Below are 14,628 nucleotides of genomic sequence, written 5' to 3'. Positions count from 1 at the left end.
ATTGGTCAGCTACAGAAGATATATTTTGTTACCGTGTTTAATACTTTTCATGCTCAGGTGCTTTCATTAGTTTGCTGTTGTTCCTGCCCCTTGCGGGCATGCTCAGCATTTCATGTAGCATTTTTGCAGCATTATTGTAAGGAGACTTCTTTTTTTCTTTCAAGTGGAAAGCAAAGGCATTTCTGTGGGTTCTGACATCAAATGTGGTGTCACTGAATACTCACAGTGCTCCCTCATTGCTGTGAACTACTGCCAGAAACTCGCGTAGGAGTTTAGTGATGATAATATATGAAAATACCAGAACAAGTCCAAAGTTATACAGAATCTGCTCAGTCTGGGGTTTCACTACAAATGTTAAGATCAGGCCAGGCTGGCAAAAGTCTGCTTGGCTTTCTGCACTGCACTCAGGAATATATCTTTCTTTTTGCTTTAAATTTACTCAGATTTTTAATGCAAGTTATATTGCTTTGTAAGATGTGCCTGCCCTCAGATATTCAGCCAATATATAATAAAAATATTACAGTGGTTTCAGCAGCTGATGTTAACAAATGCAAACAAAAGAGGTTTTTTCTGCCAGACTGAAAGTATTCTAGCCACTCTTGAACAATGGCTGTACACTGCAGTTCAACAGACTCCAGGTCCTTTCAGAGCTGGGCATCACTCATTGAGAGAATCACAGAATCAACTAAGTTGGAGAAGACCTTTAAGATCAACTTTAAAGTCCAACTTTTACCCCAGGACTACCAAGTCCACCACTAAGCCATATCACTGAGGGCCTCATCTACATGGTTTTGAACACTTCCAGGGACAGTGACTCCACCACTTCCCTGGGCAGTCATTCCAATGCCTGAGCACCTTTTCAGTGATGCAATTTTTCCTCATATCCAATCTAAACCTCCTCTGGCACAGCTTGAGGCCATTACCTCTTGTCCTGTCACTTGTTCCTTGGGAGAAGAGCCCAGCCACTTTCTCCATCCTCCTTTCAGGTAGTTGTAGAGAGTGATAAGGTCCCCCTTGAGCCTTCTTTTCTCCAGACTAAACAACCCCAGGTCCCTCAGCTGTTCCCCGGTACGGATCAAGGTGTCAACCTTCAGATGCACAAATTTAAGGGCTGTCAGCTCTGGCCTCCCAGTTAATCTCAGCTTCTGGGTTCAAGCACAAGGCCAAAGGACCACCACTCTGAAATGTTTTGGGACTGTATGTATCAGCAGACACACTGGCTATTTTGAGATTTCACTGAGAAACCAAATGAAACCTGCAAGTGGTAGGGAGAGGTTGAATTTGATTCTTTCAAAGAAGTTTGGCAAAATGATAGTTTTAGTGGGACTGTATTTTGTGCTTCTTTTTCAGAAGGTGGCTGCCATGGTGCTTTACTGGTAACTTCAGGGTGACACAGGTTTGTCTTACCTAAGAAGATGATTGCTAAATCAAACATACAAAATTGATGTGGGCATAAAATAATGTAGAAGCGTTTGTACCAGTTTGTAGAAATAATGAGAGATATGAGCTTTGTACCTGTTAGATAAAGATTCCTGAAGCTTAGCTTCTGCTTTTCGTGAGCTACCATCAGAGCATTTGAGAAAGGCTAGGAGGGTTTGCACAGTTTATTGAGAGTGGTATTACATATATAAGCAGCATCACATTTGTGTGACTTTTGCAGCACAGAAAGTGCTTTACAGAATACCAGCCAATTGTGTCATCTAGTTTGATTCCTTGATTCATCTTTAGGTTACATTTCATAGTTCTGGCCTCTTTTGAACACAAAATGGGGAGCTGAACTATCGAGAGTGTTGCAAAATTTGAGTGTAGTTTGCAGAAAGCACAACAGAAATCGCAGCATTAAGAACAAAAATTTCAACGCATTTGGTAGTTTTTCTTAAGTAATTTTTGACTTCACCTTGCAGAGAATGGCTCAATCTCCCTACCAAAAGCATAACCCAAGGGTCCCCTGGATCCCCCAAGCAGCATGAATTTGCCTAAAGGTCATCTGGTATTCAATCTTACATATGAAAGCACAGTTCCGTGTTTAGGATGGAAGAAGCTGGAGACGTCCCCCACCCGCCAGGACCCTTGCCTCCTGTGAGAAAAGTCATGATAGATCACACATATGAGAGATATAGCTCTCTTTTTCTGACAGCTGCAAAACTTAAAAGCAGTGATTTGAGGAGGGGTGATAGATACTGCCAGATTGGCCTTCCCCAGTATAGCATTCATCTACTCTTCCAGTGTGTAGCACGTAGCCAGCTCGTTACGGTTCTGTGCAGAATGATTTCTCTGCATGGCCAGGTGATGTTTAAGGAGACTAATGAGAAGAATGATACAGCCCAGAACACTGGTGTCAGGAAAAATATTGCAAGATGTCTATCTTGGGGAAGCTGTATGCAGGGCTTGTCTTATTATATATTTCAAAGAGGCTGTCTGTGTCATCACCAAGTTAGACCTGCACCCTGTCCCATACTGCATTCAAGTTAGATTTTTAGGTTTTCTCAAATAGCTTTTCATTCAGTTTTCATTAGCTTAATGATAGGCTATGTGTTGTACGGGGGCAAAACAAGCCAGTCGCATTGGCACACCGTTCTTTTGAAGCGGGAACTTGTTTCTGTGGCCGTTGTAATATAACTATGCAAGTGTCAGAGGACAGGATAGAGGCTGTCTTCTTTTTGTTGCTTCTGCTTTTTGTGAGGAAAATCAAATAAATGTTCCCAGTGGAAAAAGGAAGCCAGCAGCTCTATGTGATGACCAGAGAATGTTTTTGTGCAGTGACATTGTCAGTACCTGGTCTGTTGTCAAACTGGGAAAAAAAAAAGTGCCTTTTCTTTTCCTCCCACTGTCAACCAAAGTGGAGAAAACCCCTGTGAATTTTCATGAGATACCTTTTCCTCATTTCCAGCACTTAACAATCCAATTATATTTGGTTTTATGCTAGTGTTTGCCTCTATTGCCATTGTTAGGTTTTTGAGTCAGAGTGATTTTTCCATCCTGATGGTGCGGATGAAAAATATGTTTCATTATGACTGGTTATAACCCTGGAAATCTTTTCTCTCGCTTGGGTTGATGATGATTTTTTATGTTTCATTCTGTACTGATGCCTAAAGTGAAGTAGAATGAACCATAAGGAAGCCGTGTGAAAATATAACCCCTTCTACTCTGCAGGATTATCTTGAAAAAAGCTTGTATCTTTCTAATTTTATATGTTGGGTTTTTTTCGCTACTATTATTCAGGTAGTTTTTATAAATGAAAGTTGTTTTCGTAAGATTGTTTATGAAGCCATTGCGCTTAGCAGCCCCTGCTCACCTGTGAACAAATTGCATGCTGCAGATAAGGAATCTAGTTGTTTCTCGATAGGGTGACCTTATAAACAGATTCTGCAGCAAGGCAAGCTTTTAAATTCCTAACCAAATGTATTATGTGAGTAATAGAAAGAGCTCCTCAAAATGGCCACAGAGGTATTTCAGAGCATGTTCTTGGGAATATGCACTTGTGCTACCATTCATTAAGTTTGCTTTCAGCAAAAATTCCCATGAATGAAATTTTATTCACTAGTCATTATGATTAGTACTTTACTATCATAACAATAACCAGATGTTTTGTATAAGTCCGGAACCTGATTTTGTCTAAGGCTGGAGAAACATCTTATTGGGTCTCCAGGGCATGTATTGTCTAAATATAAGACCAGACTCAGCTAACAGCTCATGATTGGGAAGTGCAAACCCTCAGAGACCAGGATGAATGCAGAACCATACCAAATGTTATACCATTTGAACTACAGCATGTTACAGTGTTACAACTCCACTGAATATGAATGTAATTACATACTTCTATGATATGAAGGTAGTTTTGGTGATGATAATTAGTCTTATGAATAAAAGGGAATATCTCTACAGATGCAGTTCATTACTATGCGAGACTAGTTAATACACACAGCAATGAACACACTGGAACTGGACTGTCTTAGGGTTTTTTTTTATTTAAAAAATGGCCTAACCCAAATATATGTGCAAGGAAAATCCCTGGATTTTAGGTTATACCAGACTTAGACTCTGAGTTATGCAAATACATGGACTCCCAGAATGTGAGTAAAGCCCTTCCTGGAAAAGTTACATGAAATTTTTACCTATGCAGAGCTGAAGTACACATGAAATTTTATTTCCTCCAATCTAGAAGAACATAAAAGAGCAGAGGTATACTATCACATTGGAGAAGGATGACTGTGGCAGGGCAGTTCCAACTTTGGGTTTGCTATATCAGAAATGAGAGACCAAAAAAGCATGGCCAATTTGAATATGGAAATGGTAGATAAGCCTAGGCACAAGGAAGTATTTTCAGAGCCGGAGCTCATTTGCTGAGCATAATGTGTATGATGTTGCTTTGTGTGCCTTCACTTACTAGGGAAAAAGCATGTATTCCATGCCTTGGAGGTATGCAGTCTGATTGGCCAATTTGTAGAGTCCTTCAGCATGCAGTGACTGACACTGGCTACTATCTGGAGCATTGATTCTTGGGTGTGCCAGGGTGCAAGATGTTCTGTGGTCATGGGTACAAGGTGCATAATGTACAAGCGCAAAATGAAAAGTTTCTGTGGGGTGGAGGGAAGAAGCTGTTAAAAAGTCAGTGTGCCTGTTGAGAAGTCAGTGTGCCAATCCCTTCTATTGCTCAAACCTCTAAATAACCATTCCTGTCTGCCTGTAGATCAGACAGAACAGTTTGGTGGCAGCAGAGCTAAGCACAGGGCATTTAAGTATTTCTGCTCTTTTGTTGTCTTATTGCTCTTCTTCTCATGTCATGTGAAAGAAAGCAAATAATCTGGTTAAGTTCTTTGACATTTATAATTAATTAGTCCTTCGTTACTCTTACCGTGTTTGCGTGTCTTTTTCTCCAGCTTTTCCATTTTCTGCTTTATCTCTTAATGATCAGATCCAAGAAATCATTCAAATGATTTCTTTTTAACTGATAAATGCAGCTTTACAGCTTTTTTTTTTTTTTTTTTGCTATTGAAGAAAGACTCGGTCCGTTCTTTTGTCCATCCCACTGCACAAGTTGTCATGTTCTGGCACTGCAGTCAGTTCTAAGACCTTGAGCTATCATGTATTCTGTTGGTATTTGAGGAATTGAAAATCAATCACATAGCCTTATGGCTTAGGTTCAGCACAATTCTATTATGCCCACTCCCAAAAGTCAATTCAAACCTTTTGGGTTATATTTCAAAGGCTAATCAAGCTTGCTCCAGACTGGTTTAGACTCAATTCACGCTTGTCCATAGGTCTGTTTATTAGAAGGGTTTTTTTTGTCGGAAACTTGCGTGAAAAAAAGTAATTTTTATAACAGTAGAATCATTCAGTGGGCATTTTACAAAAAGAAGCCACCCAAATAGGTTTTAAGTTAGAAAATGCTTACTTATTGTAATGCACTTTTGCAAGTATGTTTGAAGATATCTTTTTAAAGAAATGCTATGTTGGTACAAGTGTTCATAAATGTACTTTGTCATAAAAAGATGCACCCGTTTGCTGGTTTACCATTTTCCAGTTCTGTCTTGTTAAGCTGGTACAGAAATTATTTATTTTTTAAATATTGTAGATACAGCCCTAAACCTAGATGGTGACCTTCATGCTTTGGACCATGGGAACAAATAAGGACGGTGCCTCCAAGCAGATGGGCCAACCTTCTCCAAGCATGAGTTGTGCCACCGCCACTTGGCAGGCACACATGGGACTGTACTATGACTATGTCAATCACCTTATTCCCAGCAAGTGCCAAGAGCTCCCCCTGAGAATGAAAGAAGCTCTATATGGAGCTGGCCATTACCAATCCTCAGTGAAAATATATACCTGTTATGTGTTGGGAGCAGATCAGTCTCATCTCACTGGGGAGAAAGCAGTGACAGGCTCTTAGTGGGGGCATTTCCTGATGTTTTATAGAAGTCTCCTCGTTAAATGAAAGCCTGGTGGCCACTCTATGGGAGTCAAATGCAGTAGAAATAGGAAACAACTCTCTCCTTCAACCCGCCATGGGTAAAGGCATTGCTCTTCATTCTTCATGCTGCTTCTCATTTTGTATTCTGCAGAGGCGCAGAGATTTTCTCCAGTGGATGCTCGACTCCCGTGACTCAGATGACTACACAGCAGCTGCGTGTTTTGATGTGATCAGTCCATCTGCTGCTTCCAGACAGAACGAGGTGCCTCTTGCTGGCAGGGCCCCATCTGAAAAGGTTCAGAAGACACTAACGGAGGATGAGATAGCAGGCCAGGCTTTCCTGTTCCTGATTGCTGGGTATGAGACCACCACTAGCACTCTGTCCTTTGCCACGTACTTACTAGCTACCAACCCAGAGTGCCAGGAGAAGGTTCTTCGGGAGATTGATGAGTTCTCAGCAAAACACGTGAGTATGATGTGGTGGTGTGGAGCTTCATGCAGGGAGCAAGATAATGTGAATGTTGTCATGGCACTGTGGCACATGCATGGCCCCTATTTGTCTCAGTTGAATATGCATATATTAACATTTCATTAATATTTTCAGTCAAAAAAAATTCTAAAGGAATATATATTGTCTAGGGTTTTTTTGGAAACTGTTAAATAGTGTCACTTTACACCAACTGAGGAGATGGCCCAGAAATTTTGTTTTATAGTGAAAACTTAATATTTACAAAATATTTTACACTGTTGAAATTAATCAGCTGTTCTCAGACTCCAAAACTACACATTTCTGATTTTTTCCTCTTGTCCTGATACTTTTATTATTTTTGTGGTCAATTTTATTTACCGGTCTTTGTAAGGACATAAAAGTCTTTCTTACAAACCATAAACTGCAGAGTTTTGTTTTGTATGTTCATACTATTTTTTTTCTTCAGCAGCAGAATATATGTGTATGCTACAAAAGAAAAAAAAAACAAACAAATCACAATATCTAATTCTCTTATGCTATATTCACATTACTTCTCCATCATTATCTGTATTTACCAAGGGCATTTATGTTTCCTAGATAACTGTTGAAAATATTTGGTATATCTGGCAAACCACGCAGCAGGCATTCTTCCACCCTACACTTTGCACAAGTTGTTAGTTATGCGAATTCAGATCAAGGGTCTTTTTCTATTCATGAATGCTTTTATAACGGATCACGAAGCTGACAGGAATAAAATGACACCAGGCATGGCTGTCTTGCAGGATTTTAGCTGCTGGATTTGCATGCTGAAAGCCTTTACTATGCATTTTTGGAAGTTTCATACTTTTTATGCGTTCCATCCTCTGTGTTGTACTTACAGAACAAGAAAAGAGTTGTATAATTTGCTGCTTTGCTGGTAATAGAAAATTCTCGACTATGCAACATGGGCCCATGCAAAAGCTAACGCTTCCCTCCTCCTGTTTGTGCAAACATAAACCCCAGGATTTGTGTACACAGAAAATGTCTTATTTTGTCTTGCATGATGAGGTTCTGAGCATGGTGGTTCTCTGGATAAGACTGATTTTGCTCTGAGGGTGCAGATGAATGACAGCAGTTGAGGTTAGGACTGTTCAGTCTGATCTATAGAGCTTTTATTGGTGCATACTTCATACCTCTGGTGTGAATTAACTCAATACAATGAAACCGTTCATGCGTTATGTTCTAACCTATAGGGCTTGGGTTATCTGCTTAGGTTATTAGCTCTACAACACTCCAGCTGGAGCACATTTACTTATTTCATTCAAGTACATCAGGCCTAATTATGCCTTTGTATCTAGGTAGTTCAACTGACTTCCTTAAGGCCTGCAAAGATGTGAAGGTGCAACTTGGCCTGGAGTATGTGCAGTTTACTGGTCAACACTGTTGGCAGAGTTGCACATGGAAACTCTTATTATGCAGCCCCAAGGAAAATACAGTTCATCTACTCGCCAGTTCCTGGAAACTGCCAGCCTTATAAACCAAAGTGAAATTGCTGGGAGAGGTATCCAATAAGATAGGTCTGTGATGCATTCATATGTGTCTGTAGATGGGGATATGAATCAATAAACTTTTCCATGTAAGTGTATAGAAAGCTGACTGCAAGCACTTGTTAACTGAACAACTGCTTGCAGACATTTAACATAGGAAGACCATGTATATGCCTGTGTCTATCTTTAGGGGTTAGCGTTTATTTTGGATTAGCTTGAGTTTGGCCCTGTGTACCAAATTGCCCCTAGCAGTTGGGCCAATATTCTGGTTTAGTTTCTGTTAAAGGAGCCCTTGCAGTGCACTTGACAACTGCAGTGTGAATCAGTGCAAGACTCTTGCACGTGGATGCACTCGTGATCTAAACTAGAGAACTAAATGGAGCCTATGTTGTATATGGTCTGTCTGAGCAATCACTCACTATTAGTAGTATTTCCATAATAATCTGATTCATGCTTGTAATGCTTGACTCTCTTGGTTTTCTAACGGGAATATTTTGCTAATAATTTCAGCTTTTGCAGTATCTGGGAGAGGTTGTAGAGCTAGGGACACTTGTGGCAGAGAAACTAAAACTTGGTGTAGAAAGACTGCACTCAAATGAAATGAATTATTTTTTCAAGTCAGCACTGTACACAATCTGTGCGGTGCCTCAACTGAAACTGGTGGCATCATCCCAAACCATGCTGTCCCATGTCATATATTCATTGGAAGTACCATTTAAATCACTTCCCCATACTTTACTAGTTTTCAGGTTTAGCTTTAGATGATGCATATATGGCTGTATGGCCATAGAGAAGAGGGAGAGAAATATAATTATTCATCTGCTGTCCTTGATACCAGGAAATTCATAGTTCTAATCTGTGCAGGCCCATCCTTCATAAGATTTCCTATTATAAACAGCTCATGATTTGAGGGGAGATAATGCACTACTCAAGAAGCCCATCCCAGAATAAGGAGAAAGGTGCAGTAGTTCAGTCCCCTTAGTGACTGCAATTAACTACTTTTAGCCTAGAAAATAAGATCTATGGGAATGGTTTGCAAGTTATGGGAGCAGAAGCTATTTTAAAACTGGGTATATATAGATGCTCTGTTCAGTTGTCATGCAAGGGAGAGGAAGGGAGGGGACATAGCAGCTACAGACAGTTATAAAGTCAGTTGCTAAGAAATTTGATTAGGTTATTGCTTGTACTCAACACATCAGCTTTGCTCTTATCAAGGTGCTTTGCAGTTTTCAGAAAGGAAGAGCTTTAGAAGGCCAAAATGTGGAGAATGGTACAGTTAGGTTGTTATGACAGGAAGTGGAAGACTGCTTTGATTTGCAGATATGCAACTGTTAAACACAGTACCCTCTGCAGCCAAATTTATACTCAGGTAATTATAACTGCAAAATGCTCTCCACCATGTCCCCCTTCCTTCCTCCAACCATTTTAGTTGCCTCGTGCAACATTTTTTATTGCCCTGATCCGTGGTGTAGAGCTGTGGTCTGATTTTACGGCAGCTGCTATGTATCATCCCAGAGATGGCTGTACTTTGATGGTGGACAGAGTGATATATACACTCATTTACTAAAGTTTATAAAGACATGTGAGAGCCATCTGAGAAAAGATGCTATAAAGGACAGGCGCAGTTCCAGGTTTTTTGGCAGTTCCAGGTTTTTTGGCACACCAGTTAAAACTCCAAAGCGCAGTGACCTTGTGATAGCCAATAAGGACAGCAAGGTTGGTCCCTCTGGGTGTACAGAAGGATTTTGGTGACTCTGGGTGTTGTACTTAAGGATACCCCAGAATTTGCTCTGATCTTCATCTGTCTTGCTTGCACAGTAGGTGCCATAGCAGAATGGGACAACAAAAATGGGAAGGAGACAGCCAAGTCACTGGTGTGATAGAGATCTCTGTGCTAGCTTGGCACAAGCTGCTGCAGTGCAGTGCAGAAACGCAAGGTTAGTGCTGGACGTGGTCTAGACCCTGTGCTGTGCCAGGAGTTGGAAGCCCAGAGGAGAAGCAGGTCTGACTGACCGTGTTGTACTGCTGTGTTGTGTCCAGCCACATTTGTCTCAGAGCTGTCTTGGGAGACCTCTCTACCTCTCCCCACCTCTCCAAATACACTGTAGAGATGGCACTTGCAGGCAATTGTCCTTAGAGAACAGTGCCTGGAGCTAGTAATGGATTTGTCATCTCTTTGCTTTGTTTGTTTGTTGGGTTTTTTTACCTCAGGACCTTCCTCATCTGTTTACTAAAGGACTTTTTAGGTCTTCTTTTGTCTTTCTCCTCTTTGTGTGGAGGCTTGATGATGTCTCTTTCCCTGAAAGTGAGATGAGGCATCTGGTCCATTTCAAACTCTGACAAGCAGGGAAAGCCGCTATCCTTGGTTATCGTAGGGGGCAGGACACACAGGTTGTTGCCCTCCTCTCCTCTGTCTGGGTTTTTGGAATGTAAAGTAAAGGAGCGCACAGCTTTTCATCATCCCTGGGGAAGCAGAGAGACAGGGTACTGAGTGTGACTACTGTCTTACTGTCACTACACACTGCATCTTTCCATTCTACCCGTGAATTCCTGTGTCTGTTCCAACTGCACTGGGAAAGACAAGTTTGAACACAATTCCTTTAACAAACAAATTGAAATTAAAAATGTAGAGACTCCGTACCTCTTTGTGAATCCCTTGGGGGTGTAGTATGTGCCCTGTGAAGGGCCATCCACTGAAAACAAGATTCACCTGTTTGCTGAATGTGCAGCCTGCTTTGATACCGTGAAGACAAAATAAATGAGATGAAAAGACAGTTAAATGTGAGGTAGTGGAGGCAGGACACCTACATCTGTGTGTACATAAGAGAGTATTACGTTTTGCAGAGACCACATATTTGTTTCCAGAACAGCAGAGAGGGGTCAGATCTTCAGAAGGTTGTAAACTGGCACGTGTTTGGTATTAGTACAGGTTTGATGATATGCATCAGTGGAGAGGCTAGCCTGGTATATACAAGTAAAAGAGGGTGGGAAGGGGGAGAAGGTTGCTATTTCAAGACCAAATTATTTTCATGGCATTTGTGGCTAACCTCCCCTAAACTGCTAGAGGTTACACAGTTGTGAAAGAGATGTTTTATCTGCATTAACCAAGTGACAAGCAATACGCCCATGGTCTTTGCCCTTTCAATTTCAGTAAAAAATGATCCCTGTATGAAGTTTTTAAAGAGCCTTGCAGAAGACATGCATTTATGAACAGTTTTTGCACTTGTGACTGATTATTTTGTTGTAAAAGCAAGTTGATTTTTATTTGTGTGCATGTGTGCTTAGCAAAAGCATAGCAAATGTGCAGCATACATTCGTTCTGAGTAGACGGACACTTGCTCCTGAGTGCCACTGCACTCTGAGCTGCTCTATGTGTTTTCTCCTAAGCCACAGTGCTTAAGGCATGCAAAATCACTGCCTCTTCCACACTGGGGATTCCCATAATATGAAGACTCTCTTTCCTACCTATCCCCATTTGAGTATTTAAATGTCTTCCTCCTCTCAAGCCTGAGTCATTCACAATTATAAATTATATTTTGTTGTTGTTTTATGGGACTGCACAGTTTTAGACAGGAAGAGCAGTGGCACAAAACAGATTGCAAAAACATAAGTGATCAAGTTAACTTCTCATAAGAAGTTATTTGTTGCCCTTAGGTGAAACATGGGAAGTGTTGCTAAGTAAACAGATCAGGTTAAATCACTGAAATGAGGTAATTTTCTTGAGAGAGGGAAAACAAGTATGTTTTGGGGCAGCTAAGGAGGCCATAAGAGGTATAAGAATGAACTGCTCTGTCTCCATGTAATACAGAAACGCATACTTGAAGGTGCTGACTGTAGAGACATCTGGAGCCAGAAGCACCCTGAATTCTAATTGCAGCCTCAGGAATAATTTACTGTGCATTCTCCCTAATAGATAATCATGTCTTGCATTAACAAATGGGAAGACTTGGTACTTACAGGTTTTGGGTCTTAACTCATAATTACCTAAACCTCTCATTACTTAAAGCACCACAAGGAAAAGTTGCATTGAAAGCCTAGTGCTAATTACAGAAGCTGAGATGCGTTGCTGCACTGATAGGTAAGGCTGCAAGAACTTCATGCTAGCCAGAAGAGATCTGCTGAAGGACAGAGTAGCAGTGCTTTCCTCCTTGTTGCTCGTGCCTTGGAATGCTTTCAGAACCCCTGACAAAGGTGCAGGAAAGCACAGGAGTCAGGACTAGTAAATAAATAGATGAAAGGGCAGCTATTACTGTAAAACATCCAGTAGAGACTGCACTACCAAGCGGGTTTTCCATTCTGCTTTTAGAATGCCATGTACAGCCCTTATTTATCACTACTTGATATGATACTCAGTAACATTAGTGTGGAGGGGAATGAAGAGCAGTGTAAGCCTCAGCATGTGTCTACTCCATCAAATTTTCCTACCCACACAATGCACACAATTATTCAGTGCTGGTGTGACTTATCAACATTTTCACCACTGGCCAGAGACTTTAATAGAAATCTTCTGTTCTCATAAATACTTTTCTGTTACTCTAAGGCCCAGGAATATTTTCAATATGTCTAATTGAAAATGTTGACCAGACTATGTTTCAACTGTATTCTTTCATGTCAATAATATTGAATGATGTCAGCCCAAAGTAATTTCAATCCGTAGTTTCATTTATGAAAAGGTACAGTTTAATACCATTTTAACTACTGTGTGTGGTCATTTGTGAATGGGCCAGGTTGACCTGTACTGATACATAAGCTCCTCCTTTATGATTTATGACCTTGGCACTGTAATTTATCAGACATACCAGGTGTGGCAGTTGCTCATCTGGGGTAACTTGGCACTTGATCATTGACTTGAGTAGAGTCATACTATTTTGCATTGGCTTGTGATTCCATTCTTTGCATTGAAGAGTTCCTTCACTAATATCTCTGCAGTCTAATAGAGATATCTTACTGTAAAAAGATTTTGCCAGTTCTAAATTTTCCCTTCCCATGAAATTCCCAGAGACTAGTGAGATGTAGGGCCATTTTTATGGCATCTCTGTACCTGATTGAGTACTTCAGACTTTTAAGCTGTTTATGCAAAGAATCTCCTTGGCAGCACAGACTGCAAAAACGAGAGGTGAAAGTCAGAGATATGGCATTGTCAGGGAATTACCACAACAATTTGCCTGAGTTTCATGCAGTATGTCAAGGCACTATGCTCTCAGAAGTTTGCAACTTCAGAGACTAAGCTTCACTAAGCAAATACTGCTGACGGTGGAGGCTTGCATTTATCAAGGGATACTGAATTGTAAATAGTTTGCAGAAAAAGTCCACAGGAGAGAGCTGCTGTTACATATGCATACACATACATGTGCAAAACATACAAAACCGGTAAGCACAACCACTGTTGTATGGTGTTGCTGTTTATTCTGTTGAAGGATATGAACCTCTTTGATTTATTTTCTTAAGAAGGTATTGCAGAGCCTCACATCATTCACAAGTTTCAGCTGTCAGCAGCCAGTTTTGTTAACAAATAAAAAGATGCTTTTTAAACGTGTAGAGGCTAAATGCTCTTAGGTTATATTTCTGCGGTTCTTCATAAAATTGCTCGGTGTCTGAAATCAGCTAATTATCTTTGTTTCATGGTGCTTCTGTACACACAGGTTAAAGATTGCTGAGTTAGGATAAGGCCGTAAATCCTTCTGTGCACTTCCTCCCTTCTATTAGTATCTACTTAGAATCTGATGATTGGAATGCAGGTTTTGGACTCATGAGACCCAAAGTCACTTTTCTTGGGAAGAAATTATTTTGGTTCCAAACTCTTTCTACTTTCAGCCACTGAAGGAACTCTGAGACTCAGGACTTTGGTCTCTTTACTGAATTGTGTCTCTGCTGTAGAAGAAGAAGTAGCCTGAGAAAGCTCTTGAGCTCAAGGCCTCCTTGTGTTCACCCACTTTGGCACAAGCCTGTTCCTAGATTCAAAGACTGAGGGGAAGCACCCGGGGGAAAGCTTAGGCTCAGTTTGTTCACTGTGCAAACTTTAGCAGGTATCTCTTTGCACGGGTTGCCTTCTGTCCCAGGCACCGTCAGGCACCAGCCAGAGTTGTTCTGCAGGGCTTTCTGGGAGATTGCTGTTGCTTGCTCTGGTCTTGCAGAAGCTGTGGTTTGTAGTCAGCCACAGTCATCCTTTAGCAGAAGCATTGGCAAGCAGGAAGAGTGTGAACAGCCATGAGCCACATAAGGGCGATTGTTTTTGCTTACCATGTATCCGTAGTTCTTATGCCATATCTACAAGTGTCTGCTCTCTAAAGGTACCTCTAAGAAAGATAAGCACTTCCTGGAGAGTCAGGTTATTTATAATATGGAAAGAGTTGAGTTGATCAGCTGTAAGTCCAGGGTATCTCTTAGGAATGTTTTATCTTTGCTTTTTTGAAAGTCTGCTGTTAGCTTAGATGGACAAAATAAATGTTTCAAAACCCGGTGGTATCTTAGCATTGTCCTCTTCCTTGATTTTTTTCCAAGAACCCTACCAAAAAGACAACGTGGGTATACAAAAACCTTATTTCTTTCCAAGACAAATGCTTTCAACAGCTGAAAACTGGTGATTCTATGTGGCCTGGAATGAGGTGTTGCTGAAATGATTAATGTGCCCATATTTCAAGGAACTTTCTGTTATTGTTGACATTGCAGGGTTCATTTACTGCTCTTCACTAAAATAGGAAGAAAAAAAGAAAAAGACTTTT

The 14,628-nt window shown here is 40.7% G+C and overlaps 1 protein-coding gene across 1 annotated transcript in view; it reads left to right on the top strand.

Moving 5' to 3' along the window:
- Positions 1 to 14,628, top strand: part of TBXAS1 (thromboxane A synthase 1) — a 233,341-nt gene that overhangs the window by 155,629 nt on the left and 63,084 nt on the right. Inside the window, exon 9 of the mRNA XM_080618791.1 lies at positions 6,063 to 6,377. Coding sequence (XP_080474917.1) covers positions 6,063 to 6,377 — 315 coding nt within the window. The remainder of the gene's footprint in view (positions 1 to 6,062; positions 6,378 to 14,628) is intronic.

The sequence above is a fragment of the Psittacula echo genome, assembly GCF_963264785.1.
Source record: "Psittacula echo genome assembly, chromosome: 1".
Lineage (NCBI taxonomy): Eukaryota > Metazoa > Chordata > Aves > Psittaciformes > Psittacidae > Psittacula > Psittacula echo.
Note: the sequence above shows the minus strand (reverse complement) of the source record. Positions and strands in the feature narration are given on the sequence as shown.